This window comes from Meleagris gallopavo, chromosome Z (genome assembly GCF_905368555.1).
Source record: "Meleagris gallopavo chromosome Z, MGAL_WU_HG_1.1, whole genome shotgun sequence".
Taxonomy (NCBI): domain Eukaryota; kingdom Metazoa; phylum Chordata; class Aves; order Galliformes; family Phasianidae; genus Meleagris; species Meleagris gallopavo.
In genome coordinates, this window is record NC_139435.1 from 50,952,030 (window position 1) to 50,967,999 (window position 15,970).

The 15,970-nt window shown below is 37.6% G+C and overlaps 1 protein-coding gene across 9 annotated transcripts in view; it reads right to left on the reverse strand.

Moving 5' to 3' along the window:
- Window positions 1-15,970, reverse strand: part of MCTP1 (multiple C2 and transmembrane domain containing 1) — a 257,514-nt gene that overhangs the window by 210,890 nt on the left and 30,654 nt on the right. The window contains exon 1 of one of the 9 annotated variants that reach the window (XM_085212698.1): window positions 10,723-10,991. The exons of 7 other annotated variants lie outside the window; for them this stretch is intronic. In XM_085212698.1, coding sequence (XP_085068824.1) covers window positions 10,723-10,797 — 75 coding nt within the window. In that variant the 5' untranslated portion in view covers window positions 10,798-10,991. Of the gene's footprint in view, window positions 1-10,713; window positions 10,992-15,970 lie in introns of those variants that run through there. One more of the 9 variants, XM_085212697.1, reaches the window with a different exon arrangement.

Genomic DNA, 15,970 nt, shown 5'->3' on the forward strand with positions numbered 1-15,970 from the left:
TAAAAGACTCTGCTTTTAAGGTATGTGATATGTAAAATTAACGTTCTTGCTCATACAAGTTAGACACCCTGCCTACATTGTCTTTGAAATGAACTAACTGAAATGAACTGGAGACAGACAAGAGTCCACTATGTGAATTTGGAGACTCTATCAAATATTCAGTTAACCTACTTCCCTAGAGAATGTGAAATGTATGTTAGTGTATTACCTCCCTCCTAATTTGTTGGGTTTTTTTTAATGTACCACTCACTTTTTTATATACATGATACATTTGTTTATAAACAAAGTTCATATATATAAAATATGTATACATTTTAAAGATGATTTAATGTGAGCTTGACAAACATACCATAATTTAAGAACAGTTACTGCAGCTGCTTAATGAGTTGTTCTAAACAGGGAAGGAGTTGGGTTTGTTATTTTCAATTCTTCAATTCTTCAATCATTTTCAATTGCACCAGACGCATAAATTTAACTAAGTGCAAGTTGAAAACCAGAATGGCTGTGGCCGTAAAAGTGTAGAAGTAGTTACAGAACAGAGGGGTAGACTATAGAACATTGTAAGCCAGATGCAGCTTTAATACTCAGAAATCCTTAAACTATATTAACCCACAATTATATGATGGGTCAAAAGACAGAAAGTCTACTGAGTCTGCTTACATTTCAGAGGAAAAGAAATTTGGGGAAAAAAAAAAAACAACAACACATCTTGATCTTGAAATTAGATCTTGATCTTCAAAAATTTTTAGGTGATTATAATTTTCAAGTTTGTATGAAATTGCAGGAGATAAACCAAGAGTTGAAATGAGCTGTAGTACAGCTCTAATTTCTCAACAAATAGAATGAAAATGTAGCACCAACTACTTCTAGTTTTGAGAAATTGCAAAAATACCTGTGGACCCAAACAACTGGAAGATTGCTGTACCTAAGCAAAAAAAGTTATGACAAACACTGTGAAGTCCTCCAACACTAAGAGTATCAGAGGAACTGTATAAAAATTATGCATGAAATTTTGAAGATGGTAGACACTGGAAGAGATCACGCAAAAGACATTCTAGGAATATAAATTTCCCCTGTCAGCATCCCTTTCAAAGAGATACACAATGGATGAAGCCACACCTGAGAAAAGCTGAATGCCTCCACAGTCTTTTAGCTTCTGTTCATAGACACAGTTCTGTTCATAGGCACAGAGAAGTACTCAGTAGAAGATATTAAAGGCACTGATTGTAATAAAATCATTTTTTATGACGAATCCCCAGCTGCATGCAAAAACACATCATTTACACACCAATAAAAACTCCAACTCCAACAAAAATGTCAGGCATGCCTAGAACACCAAGAAGGCCCACCAAGAGCAAACCAGAAGAAAATAGGTCACCTTTCAAGAATTAAAATTGAGCTTTCTGGCATATTTTTATTTTGCTTCTAATTTTTCCTCTTATTAACGATTTATCTTTACAAAATTGATTCTGTAGGATGTTAGTCTCTATTTTCTAAGATCAGTCGTGCTTCATCAATACTCACGGCTTCACCTGAAATAACAAGATGTTTTGCCCCCTTTGTAAAACATTCTACAATGAAAGAAAAAAATATATATAAAATTATGGTTCATTGAGCTACAGATTGAAATGACATTCTGAAAAAGCAGTATTTGTCAAATGTGACTCCTTCTGTCACATATCAAAATAGCTTAGGTCATTCTCTACTTATCCTGTTACTTGTATACATCATCAGTTAGTAAGATGTTGATTAATGATACTCTTTTTTGCAAATCTAAGACTTAATGACATGGATTACCGAATGTGACTCTGAATGTAAAAATAGAGTGCTGGCCAGTTTTCACACTTCATGCCTCCATACCTTAAGACACAGGAGAAAACTCTTCTACTTGCAGAGGTCAGAAAAGTACCTAGCCTAACTGTATATTTTCTTCTGACTAAATCACTCTAAACACTCTCTTCAAGATTTCTAGCTCATAGCCCCAACCTAGACAGAAATTTATGCAATTAACTCATTGCCTGCCTATGATAGAATATATCCTTCTTTTCTGGAGGTAATCAAAATCTGCCTGGATGCTTTCCTATGCAACCTGCTCCAGAGAACCTCTTCCAGCAGGGCTTTGGAGTAGATGGTCTCCTGAGGTCCCTACCAACTCCTATAATTTTGTGCTTATAATTAACTCATTTTATGAACTAACAGATACAGAACAGAGGGGTCATTCCTTTATTACCAGTCACTAAAGTGAATGCTTTTGCAAATAAAAGCTAAAAGCATGGTTCTTGCCAAGAGGGTTTTTCTAAATAATGGCCACATACACTTTTTTTTGCATGACAATTACTCATAATAGTAGAAAGTGGTTCTGAACTAATTAAGATTTACTACTTTATAGATGTTTACTGCTTAGAATGGTTAATCCTGCAAACTACATGCTTACCAGCTCTACTCTGCTGATTCATTTCAGTCATGGGATTGAATAGAAAAGTAGATTGAAAAGTGGTGGTGACAGCTGGTGGAGCTACCTCTGACAGCACTATGATCTTCTGCCTGAAGAAGCACAAGGTGGGAAGTGGCCATTTGCAGCTATGTTTTGCTCTAGCCATCACACAACAGCAGGGTTGTACCGACTGGCATTCAGACTCAAGTTATGGAGTGACTGGTAGGTTCCTTAGGTGTATCACCATATAATAAAATCTTCATATTCAGTTCATTTTCTCTTCCCGAGAAAAACAGATACAGACATACTGTTAAGAATCCAATGAAGGACTGTCGAGATGTTCAAGGAACCAGAGTGGTTCCTTGCTAGTGGAAGTCTGAGAAAGCTGGGATATTCAGCCTGTAGAAGCAGAGGCTTGAAGGAATTTCACCCCTGTCAATAAATAAATGAATGGAGGTGCAGCGAGGGCAGAGCCAGCATTTCAAGGGTTTAAATTCACCTAAGGTTGTAAAACAACAGAAATAGGAGACAGAAACAGTACCTCATTTCTCAGGTAGATTCTTAGTTCGTCATTGTGGTAAGAGAACATGGTTAAAAGTCATATCCAAAGGACTGCATTCAGGAGACACCTGACAGCTCTGTCTTACTTCCTCTATTTCTCTCAGGTGCTTTATATGTCACGTGGTTGGATCTTCTCTAATGTGTAATACCTTCACTTCTATGTTACATATTCAATTTCAAATTACTCTTTCCTTCAGTCCTTTGTTTTGCCAAGAGATGCATGCTTTAAATCCAACCCAACTTGTAATTATGTCCTTAATAAAGGCAAGTTTTTCCTCAAATTCAGCATTTGTGGCAGGAGTACATGAGCACAAATTGTAAACAAATTCATTTATGACTGCATGAAATCCATTCTTTTATACTTAAGTTCTGAGAGGTTCTGAACATGAGTAGAAATTTGTAATACCCCAATACCAAAAGCCCTGTATGAGTTGAGAGCCTCTTAACTCATGAAAATTTAAAAGAAGAATGTATTTTGTAATTAAAGTTCTTACACCTGTGAATGAAGTATGTCATTGCAGTGCATTATTTACATTGCTGTAAATAATTACTTTCAGAAGTTCTTTCACTTTGAAGTACTTCTGATTTGGGTTTAAATTATACAATTAAATGCTGACTGCTCACTTAAGGTGCAGATCAGTAAAAACTACCATATTCACATGAACAAAAAAAAAAAAAAGCAACGTGTTTCTCTACAGCATGCAAATTCTTTTTGAAAATCTCAGGAAAAATAGAATGTAAGTAATGACAATAAAACTTTTTAAAAAGAATGTTCAAAAAAATTCCTTAGTCATATTCAGTGCTTTCTAGAAAGGAATGCTCTTACGTACCATACAATACACATTTAATGAAAAAAAGACCATGTGAGCGTGGTCTGATTCCATAAGATTCCTGGCATAGCAATAAGAAAAAAATATTAAAAAAAAGACTATTTTCAGGTTTCCACTTCTTCACTTACCCCCTGGATTTCAGAGCCTTGCAGGACTGTAAAATCACTCATTCTGAATATTTTACAGTGTTCTGTAACCTACACGTCTGCCACCATGCCCGTCAGATTGTTTCAACAAACAGATCCTTTTGAGATGCAAAGAGTCTGCTATGCACCTGGAGAAGCTGTTCTCAAATCTAATCATCCTAAAATGTTCAAAATGAGTCCTCTAGGCATTACATAACAAGAACTAAAGGCAGGGAGCTCTGTCTTTACTGACTGATTGACATGCTTAGATTTATGTAATGTTGCACAAAGAAGCAAGACACTATCTCTGTCTCCCCTGCTCTGAGCACTAGCAGACTTTCAGGGAAAAATCTACTGAGGAAATCATCTTTGCTCTGCTGAGGTACACCTGGTTTCCACCTCCTTTTAGGTAAGCTAAGCATACTAAATTTTAAGATTTACTCTGTCTGGCATTTTCTTCAGCCTGTGAAACATTTTTATGACAACTCAAGGCTCCATTTTTTCAATGTATTCTTAAAAATACAGATGCTGCATGCAATATTCTAATGTCCTTCTCAGCCATAAGTTACTCAGAAGTAAAATCAACTCTCCTTGCAGTCATGATTTTATAAATCTCAATGTCACTTCAGCTCATTGCTGATGTTACATTAGGCATTCTGGCTGACCTGCTTGCTAGCTAAGACCTCTAGATCCCTTTTATAATTTCTCTTTTCCAGGATGTTATACAGATCTCTTATAGAAGACATCTGCATTCCTTAACTCTCAATGTATAAATTCCAATTTTGACTGCATTTAGAAAGTGGCATTGGGTTTTTTTTTGAGTCTACAGTACAAGGTCACTCCAAGTGCAACCTGTGCCTTTCTGTATCTGTCTGCTGTCCATGTTATTAACAATGAATGTGTTTACTTTTAGATCATTTAATACAGTGTTGAAAAGCCTTCAATGGAATGTCCTCAAAACCTTCAGCTAAAATATTTCTATTCAGTGACTATTTTTAACATGAATTTTAACAATACCACACAGAAAAAAAATTTTAGATGAAATTGTGAAGTATTAGATCAGCTCCTTGTAATGCTGTCACATACATTAAAGACAAAGTTTAAATTTATATCTTAAATATCCCACCCCAGCATAGGATCACTAGCACCAAAAGAAAGGTAATAATGGCTACAAACCTGTCACCCTGGGCCTCCTGCTGATAGCACTTCACCAAGCTGATTCAGAGATGTTTCCATTTGCCACGTGCACAAGCACAGTAGGTGGCATTGCACAGTACATCCTGACACAGTAGATATAAAAGGAGAGAACTGAATCTTGCATTTTAAAATTAAAATTTCAATGACATTTTCAATAGATGTCCCAAGTATAATCATTAATCATCCCTTTCTTGACATGCTTCAAAAAAAAGTACTAGATCTATGTCAACAGAAGCATCAATTACAGACTGTCTTCTGTATTTGAATATACAAGGCTAGTAATGCGAAGCTACTAAGTTTCTTTTGCTGTCATTTGAATAACACATGCCAAGAGAACTAGGTCTTTGTTAGCATTAATTCTTGTATAGATATTTATTTAAGAATTTACATTTTTGTGCATTTCAGCAATCACTAGAAAGTATAAGCAAAGGCAGGGCAGTTTTTGTTCGCAGACAAAATAAGTCATATTACTTTACAAGCCTCAATTAGTTACAATCAATAATGAGAAAATATTCTTAACAGAAGATGTTAAAGGCCATTAATAACAATTTATGAACTCCTACATACTGCACGCATTTTGATACATTCAAAGAAGAGTTCACTGCAGCTCTTCAATACAGCTGCCTTGCCCAACAAGTACTCTTCATAATTCAACAACTGTCAAGACCTCACTGTTGACTTGGAATTGCTCAGTTTATAGCCCCACTCTAATAAGTAAAGGTGAGCAAAGGTGGGCAATGATCTACAGCAGCTACCCCATGGGGTAGTATGTGTTCTGCATGAAATATGATAGGCTACCATACGCACAGATTTGTATATTTTATATGTACATAATAAAAGCACCAAACTAGCAATAATAAATGCCCCCTTCTGTACAAATAAGCTGAAGAAAAATAGCTTAAAAACACTAAAATACTGACGAATGTCAGTTTCCCATACAAAACAGTAAGTTCAAACCTAAATAAAGATGAGCCTCCAGAACATCTTGTAAAATATGTGGCTGTTAAATCCTAGAATTGTTTCTGGGATTAATACCATCTCACCTCATCTCCCGCCACACCATTTTCAAAGACACTGAGTGAACTGATAATGACAGCATAACTGGGGAGCCTGTATCAGAGTATAAGGGATCACATCTCTACTGCATGACACAAAGAAAACAACCAGACATGAATGAGAAAAAAGATGTAAGATTGAAAGAGTCTCACAGTCTAGTCATAGTTCATAGTCTACCAACAGAAAGCTGGGATTCACACAAGGTTTGCTCAGAATATACAGCAGCAAGTGACTAGGCCATCCACAAGACCACTGATATTACAGTAAAATACCATCATCCAACCAGAAAATGAATTCAAAACCAAAAATAGCAGACCAAAGAAATCTGAATCAGTCTGAATCAACAAACTACACAATATAGGCATATAGGCAAATATAGGTATATAGGCAAATTCATGTTCATTAACGCATGATGCTGGTTATTGTCTGTTTCTAAAAAAATTCAGTAATTTAGATTTTCCTGTAGAAATGTAAGACAAAACATAGCATTTGTAACGAACCTAAAATGTGAAACAGTTGCTTAATTGCACTTACAAGAAAATGTGCTTGTTGAATAAGCATGAAAGTAGAAGAAAATTTGCAAGTAAATTTTAAAGACCAGTTGATTTTCATCTATTCTTTCACATACTTTTAAATAGCTCAGAAGATCTTTCTGTATGCTTTCAGGAATGGTATGAATTTATCTAGTAGTCCATTCAGATTTGATAGTTCAATAATCACTTTGTAGACAGGTTTCTATCTTTTGTTCAGACATAATCATTTCTGTTTTTAAGAAAGAAATAAGGAACCAAGAAGAAAATGTCAGCATTTATAGCCATAAAACTTTAAATCTCATGACTATAGTTCCTCTTAACTTTACAAGACACTCAACTGCACGTGCAGCTAGCTGGCACTGGTTAGGAGGCACACACTGCCTATCAGTCACTTCAGATTTCAGTGGATTATTAGGGGACATTTTCTGTCATCTGCTTACCATTGATACTGAAAGAGAAAGATGTTTACACCAGCAAGAATGACTTACTGGTGCTTATGGCAATATTGCTTCAATATGATTCTGAAACTGTACAAGTAAAAAGCACTGTCATTCACTCATAAAACACCAATATAATTACCATTTAAAATATAGTATAATAACAACAAAACAAACAGAATAAGCAAACAAAAAAGAACCATCACAAGAGCATTCCCTTGCTAGAAAGGGAAGATGACAGTGAGAAGAGAGCACAGACTGAAATTCCAGTGGCAGCAGCATACTCTTCCAGAGAACTTACAGCTGAAGTTTACTGAATACTATTAGTATTTTGTTCCTCATCAGCCACAAAAAAAACCCTCAATTGATTTGTGCCTTTAAGGTTACCTGAAGAGCACATTCAAAATATTTACAAGAACTACAGCTATAACGTAGAAAATGAGACTTTCTCTTTTGAAAAGTAATTGAAAGTACTTCATTTTAGAAAAGATAATCTTTAAGTGACAGGTAATAAAGAAGAACTATTTTCTCTTAGAGACTTCTAGTGAGTTTAATTAAATAGATAATTAGGACAAAGAAGCATAACTAATTCTTTATTTCTTAATGATTATGTAAGCGATGCAGTTAAATACAGCTGAAACAATAAGGTTATTCACATGATAAGCTTTTCAGAAGACCTAGAGGTAGGTGTCTGTAAAACATCTCTTATGTCCTACAAGAGAGAAAAGTAAACAGGCAGCTAAAAAAACACTATTCACATTACTGTTACATCCTGCCCAAAGAGTAAGATACTTGCCAAGCAGAAAAATAAGTTTGTTTGCTGGACGCAGAATCAAAGAATCATAGGGGTTGAAGGGACCACTGGAGAACATCTAGTCCAACCCCTGCTAAAGCACTTTCCCTGCAGCAAGTCATTCAGGTTGACATCCAGATGAGTTTTGAAGAGTTTTGATTTTGACAAACAAAGATCTGGTTTAAAACCTGTGTACCTAACATAGTTCTTCCTTATCATATCCAGTGTCTGAAAGTCTGCAAGCTGATGCTCATGAAACACTGTTATCTGCATTACACAGCAGGATCACCTATTTGCACAACACTGCAGAAGGTAGAGGAGAACGGTGGGATATTTCAGTGTTCTCGTGGCATCATCAATGGCACATTCTGTTCTTCATCAGTTCTGTGACTTTGCACTGCTGATTTCACAAAAGAAATGTGGATTCAGAGTTTGACAGTGTTACAGAAAATAACTAATAAAAACAAGGAGAGCCATACGAAGAAGATGTGGGGATTTGAAGTAGACTCCTCCAGTATCATGTAACTAGAGCAATCAAACTTCACGCTTCTGTTCTGACAAGGAAGTACACAAATGAAGGCACATCTGGAAAGGCCAGATATCTCTCAAAGAATAAATCTAAACTTTAGCACAATCAGTTGCCTAGCTGCCAAGATTGCACACTATGAATGTATATGTATGTACATTAATGAACACACTACAGCCTGCTTCATTGCAGCAAAGATGTTAACAATAATTCTTGATGAGCAAATCAAAATAAAAAGTAATTGAAATGGAGTCCCTCCCTTCAAAAAATGAGGTATTGTAATCATCCACTGTCAGTAATCACCAGACCATCTGGGAACGGAGACTAACAGGAACTTCACCTTGAAATACTGAAAAACTGTAGCTTGTGAGAAAAGTCTGTAAGGCTTATGTTTCCAAGTTGCACAGACTGTAGAATCACTGTGAACAAAGAATATTCCTTTTCCAACAAATAGAATTTTTGTTTTTTTTTCATAGAACCTGGTCAAATATTTGCTCAATTTTTTTTTTTCCAACTGGCAGCATTCTTTAAAATGTAGGTGACTATGGTCACTCACCTATAGTTACTGAAATAACTAATACATCATATAATCAATTCGTCAACTCAGTAAGGAATATATTTAAAATGTCAAACAACCTACTGACTATACGTTAAGCATGAGACAGGAGCAACGTTATAAACATAAGCTAACAGACAGCGTCTGGAATAGATCTGCTATCAGAAACCAACTCTGAAGTATACCAGATTATTTAGAAATCATTAACACCCACATCCATATACATATTTTTGTGTCCTTGCACCTAAAAAATTATCACTCTCTTCCTTTCAAAAACTGAATATCAGTATTTCTTTAGAACTCCTCTCATAAGCAGCTTCTGTTAAAGACTTATTTTTTTATGCCACCACTGCATTAATCTTAAAATAAAGAGAAGTATCTTAACTGTCACACGAAAGTCTGAAAATGTCCCTATTGTTATACATAAATCTGAAAATACATGCTACACATTTAAACACATGCACCTTTTGAAAAGTAACACTCACTGGAGGATACAAACTTGAGCTTATGTTTAATATAAGTTACTTGTAAAATAAGTTTACAAGTGCAAATTCAAATTTTATCTGAAGCGGAACAGGCATAAGAATATTTGCTTTCAGAAAATGACCATAGAAAAATTAGGGAAATTCAATGAAATTTGCTGTTTTCATTATGTGTATGTTAAGCAGAGATTTGGAATACAGCTACTGGGTTTGAGATCTGCAGGATCAAAAATACTCCTGGGAGTGAAGAAACAAAGGCCTGCTCCTTTTTGGCACCAGAATACAAATTCTTGTAACCTTCCCTCACACGCTTTAAGCTATATACCCACTGAAGACATTTATTTTTATGATTGGCCTGAGGTTCAAACCAGAAATTAAACTTCTATTATGTTTAACCCATTTCATTTAAATAAAGATGATAATTTCCAGATTGTTCCACTCCAGACACCTTATGTAGTAATTTTTTCCTGCACTGAATTTTGGATGATTATAAACTGCGTTGTTCAATTTTTATTATTATTTAAACAAGATGCTACAGTTTTGCAAATGCAGAACAAAGTCTCCTAATCTTGGTCTCAACACCTGGCAGGCATGCTCTGCCTTTCAGTGACTAGCTGAGATTTATCACAAATTAGCTTTAAAGAAGGTAGTTCAAAAACACAGATGAATTTAGGCTCAGCCAAGAAAACCTGCAGAAATTCTCATGGTAGTTAGCCCTACCCAATGTCCTCACCATCCAGTGAAGTTACAGTATATGACAGAGAAATTGGTAGTTAATAATTAACTCATCACCACCAGTATGACATGGGTATGTAAGGCATACTGTTAACCACAGTAATAGAAACAGGTAGATACAACTTGCTCAAGAGATTCTGTAGAGTACATGGAGACTCCCAGCACGCAGATCTGCGCTCTGCTCACACAGCCCCATCAGCTGTTCACAAAAGAACCTCACAGTCAGCAGAACCTGTACAAACAAAATCCGTTAATCGCATCACTGGAAAAGTGCACGATAAGACATTAAACGACAAAAAAGGTCCTGAAACACCAAGCAGAGGAGGAGTTACTAAACAGAGTTAGTTCACATAAATGTTTGAAAAGCAATATTCTACCAGGCAGGATAGCTCACACAGGCTCTGGTCACACACGCACATCACACGGTTACCTCACTGTATGTACTCACAGCACTTACTCCTCTTAGCAAGACAGTTTTCTTCATGCATTTTCGCAGAGGACTATAGAAATCTCTGGAACCAGACACGTTCATCTCCCTTTGTAACACAGCTGCTCCCCTTACAAGCTGGTTCCATCCATGGTCAGAGCTGCAGCCAGGAGAAGGCTTTTTATATTGCAGGCAGGACAAAACAAGGAGATTAGCTGGAGACTAAGGAATCAGAATTTACAAACATGCACCCAGCACTGTTTGGACAGTGTTTTTTCCTGAAAGCAGAAAAATTCTGCCATTTTCAATCTGTGCAGTGATCTGACTTCTTGATAAGTTCTGGCTTCTCAACATCAGCAGTGACCTTCAGATATACTCAGCTTGGCAAACAGGCTCTGCAGCCCACCTAGGAGAGAGAGTCTGAAACTCTGGGTCACACCATTGGTGCAGAGCTCCTGCATTGCTTCATTACAGCACCATTAGCTTTTCATTTTTACAGTATCTAAAGCATACGTTATATAAAATACACTAATTTAAAAAAAAAAAAAACAAAAAAAAACTAACACAACAAAGTCCTCGAAAAATCTCTTCATGTGAAAGCAGATCCTTCATATTTTGGCTGCATTTCCACTTCTCCCAGCTGACAAAAAAAAAAACCAAAAAAACGGAAAATTATAACTGCAGTTTTTATGATGCCATGATGTTTACTTCCTGAACAGTTCACCAAAATCCAAAGATGCAGACAAAAATAAACTTTGGCAATTATTATTGTAATTGTCCACTTTGGTAAGGGCTCTGTCACCTAAGGTACAGGCATGGGTATCACCAGGTGAAGGATCACAGACTGTCACATCTTCATTAAACAGGAGACACTGAGCTCTACAGGGCAGATCTGAAATGTGTTCTGGGTTATTCTTGATGTCAGACAGTGAGCTGAACTGGGTCCTACTGCCACGTCTTATGAATAAGCAGTGCAAGAGGTATTTAAAAAAACAAAACAAAACAAAACAACAAAACAGTTTAAAGTTTCAGGAACATGGGGATCACAAACATAAGTGGTACATCTTTGGGAAAGATGTGAGTAAACAGGGATTAAATTCACATATCTCAGCTGATAAAAATAGGAAACCAGGAAAATAGAAGAACTATTGGAAACTCAACATGTACTCCCAATTTGGTAAACACCTTTTTTGTTACGTTTATGTCCCGTATTTGAAACAACTCACTAAAGCTTAGGTAGGGCACATGCTTTTTCCTGTCTCTTTGGTATCTGGCTTTTAGCTTTTGATCAGTTTCAATCTAATTCTTATTTTATACTTCATAGTATGCAAACAGATTAAAGCTCTAAGAATAGATCTGCATTCTGTTTTCAATCTAAATAATTCAGCAAGATCAAGCGGTTAAAAAAAAATAACAAAAAGACACCACCCTACTCTCTGATTTTTAAAATCATTTTTCCTCTTGGGCACACAAGACAAGAGCACACCACACATTTATTTTTAGGAATTTATTTGAAAGCACGAGTTCTCTATTTTCTATTTCTTCCGGAAATTTAATAATGCATGGTATTGGAAGGTATAAGAGAACATCCTGACCTTTCATTTTGCCAGTTTTCCAGTAATCAAGGACACTATCTGCTTAAAAAAAAAAAACAAACAACTCTTCCTGTTGTCCCTTCAAAAAGAAGTAAGCATTCTCTTACTTTTCCATAAAATCCTTCATTTATTCTTTCACCTAGATCTTGAATAGACTGTGGTAGTCAACTTATTTAGGTATCTTACAATACAAAAAAACCCTGCAGTGTCAAATTAGCAGTCTCATTTGTCAGTGGAGCTGCTTCCGTGGGTTTCTCCTTATTTAAGCACAGTAGAGACTGAGATGAAAGTATGAACAAATATCCTTTTATTTGGAATTTCTCTTCCTATTAGCTACCTCCTTCAAATTCTTCAGCACAGTCAGAAGGTCTCCTACTTGTATTGTCTTCCTTCAGGTAACACCATAAATCTCTTCCATGCTGGAATTAATTTTAAACTCCTCTCCTTTGGGAGAGTTACTGAGAACAACTTTGCACTGGAAGAACTGAACATAAAGAGACCCATATTTGCAACATGGAAATAATTCATGTCCTGGCTGACAAATGAATTTCTGTAACAAGGAGAATTAACCCACTTCTGTATGAGACAGATTTTTTTATTTTTTGGTATTACATACCAAATTCCACTCCCTCATGCTAACTTCAGAAGAGAAACAACTCCACGACCATCCCTCTCTGACCTGCTCCCTGACCACACAAGCTCCTTCCTGCCCACACACACAGCTCCTATAAGGCCCAGTGGTCACTGCAGTCTTTTCCCTGGATTCTACACTTAATCTGCTCATTGGGCAACAATCACTAGACTACAGATATGATCCCCCTTGAGTCTTCTTTATTTCTCCTCTTTTCCTAAGGAAGATTATTTTCAAATGGGGAACATTGCATACTTTCTTGGGAGCACTGCAGCATATCAAACCCATTCCAAAGTCAGACTGCAGGACCTGAAGTCTCTCCGCAATTGAGATTATCAACTAGATGCTTAGCTAAATCCTACTAATTGTAGCTTATCATACAAAAAGACAATAAATGTCATTAACTACAGTCTTCACTGTCCAGATGGAACTTAAGGGTAGGCAAATGCTGAAACATAACTATGCTGAATGTGGACATTTCCAAATTACATTCATTATTGTATGTATGACTCCATCCACAGATACATAGTAAAAAGGTTAAAATTGTTGCCCCAGGACAGAGGACAAAACCAGCACAAGGGACCACTTGCTAGAGCAGGCCTAGGCTGACACAGTCAAGATAGTCTGCTGAATCCATCAACTCAACGTGCAGCTGCCCAATCAGTACTTCCTACCATCTACTTACAGGAAGAATATATGAAAGGAGAAAAGACACGAAAGAGGTCTCTAGCAGAGAATTCGACTGCTCCATTTGTACCAAAGCAGACAGGCAGGTCAAAAGTTTTTCTTATACATTCTGGACAAAGAACAGAACTGCTGCATGCAAATTGACAAATAAACATTGGCTTGTTTTGCAAAGGTCACCACTGTGTGTTGCTGTAAAATTCTGGCTGTGCACATACCTCCTAACAAGGCTAAATCTTGCACAGGAGCGCAAATCTTTTCTTGTGTCGTAAGAATCATGACATGATAAAAGAAAGCTGCTGAAACAGAGGTACAACTGGGCTCAGTTTTTTGGAACGGGCCTTGCCAAAAAAAAAAAAAAAGCAGAGACCTGAGGCTGAAAGAAAATGTTCCCGAAGCGCCTGTAAAGAACAGGAGCACAGCACACTCTGGCACCCTGACAGTCCCCTAGAAAGGCTTTATTACTTGGCAAACAGGAAAGGGAATACTTTCCACTGCTATCCTCTGTACCCTTCCCTGTGCTTCAGGCTAAGAGACTGCTCTGCCTCTTCACCAATCTTATTCTCCCTGCACCTCTGCGCTGCTGCAAGGATCTTCATCAAACAGAACAGAAGTTCTGGCCCCTCTACTGTTTTGCCATTGCCCTTTGCATCTGTTCGACCCCTCAGGCATAAAGAAGGTTGGCAGAGGCCTGCCAGAGGGCAGGGGCATCTCCAGCCATGCTCCCAGGTTCTGTCAAATGGGTGGAGGACAGAAAACTCTTTGCTCTGTAAATATCTTTTGAGCATGTACAGCTTTCTCATGGTGATTTGTTCTCATGCTTGCAGTACTTTTTCAGATTTTCTGTATGAGTAAGCTATTTCCTTCCGGTTGGACTATGCCAATCCATGTTTGCCTTTTCTTAACAGCACTGCTATTTGCTTTAAAAAAAAAAAAAATTAAAAAGTGACATCTACTTTTGCCTCCTACCTCAACTAATAGCATGTAGCTATAAACATGGTTGCCATAACTTTGTAGTTGAAATGAAATGAATAGCAAGAAGTAATCCACAACCACAAGTACCTGAATTACCTGAAAATCCAGGTTGTGAAGTTTTGCCTATTAGAAAAAGGTGGGATATTCAGATTGCAGTCTTTCAAAGCCAGAAGGGTTCTCAAGGATTTTGATTGCTTGTTTTAACAAAGCTCTCACTAAGAAGCATTACCATCTAGACCAACAAGTCTGAGAAGAAAAGCAAATTTAAACAAATGCACATCATGCAACCACTTATCATCAAAACAATGATTTGCTACAGCTCTATCGCACAGGAGACTTCTTATTCTCAGCTCCCACTCATGTGTTCAACCTTGGCAGGCTCCCCGCCAGCTAGTTTCTCCCACGTCCGATAACTGAATCTATCTTTTTTTTTTCCCCACAGCAAACAAAACTAACACTGCTAATACCTGCTTGCTGCTGGAATTAAGTTTCCTGTTTACAACGGCTTCATGTTACAGAAGCATGCTAACATACACAGGCAATCACTTTTGACAACCTACTAACCCGTGTAGCACATTCTACTGCAAACACATGCTAATCTCTTACATGCAGTTTGCACTGCTTATTGCCCACACCCACCAGTACCATTAAATTCTGAGTGGATTCCCTTATACCTGCCTATTGGCACAGTCTGGATTGCCAGCAGTGCTGGAGCTGTGCCTCTTGCCCACCTGCAGGATGTGCACCAGCCCAAAAAAACTGCTCCCACAGAGCACAGCACGTGGCCTCGGGAAGAAAGGCAAGATCTCTGCTGCCTTGCTCCCAGACACCACCCAGAAAACACACTCCATGCCTGGAAAGCACAGAAGGAACTGAGGAACCGTGCAAATAGCATTTAACAAACAAGCAAACTTTCCCAGGGATTAAAAAGACAATGTTAAACATCACAGAAATACAGTTCTATGGAGCCTGTTTGAAAGTTTTCTGCTCAACAGAAAAGCAAAGATCTGCAGCTGCCAGACAATGGCACACATGCTGGCTATGCCACCCAGTGCCCCTACATGGCAGTCCCATGCTGTTCCTGGACAGGACCCTCAATTTCACCCCCTTGACTTGGGGACCCAAATGCTTTGGGATCTCAGCACCCCACTGAGCTGCCTCCCCATGATACAGCTTGCTACCCAAAAGGGCAGGCAAGTTACAGCCTCCACAAAAAGTAATGAAGGTCTGCAAGCTGCCTTCAGCTGCCTTACAGCCTCTCTCTTCCCAGAGCATGTGCAGAGAGATAGGAGAGCTCACAGCAACTAATTTGGCAGAATGACTGCACTTGCAGAATAAGAAACAGTAAGGCTGTGTACAGAGTTTGGCAACGAGCAAGTTCACTCATCCTTTT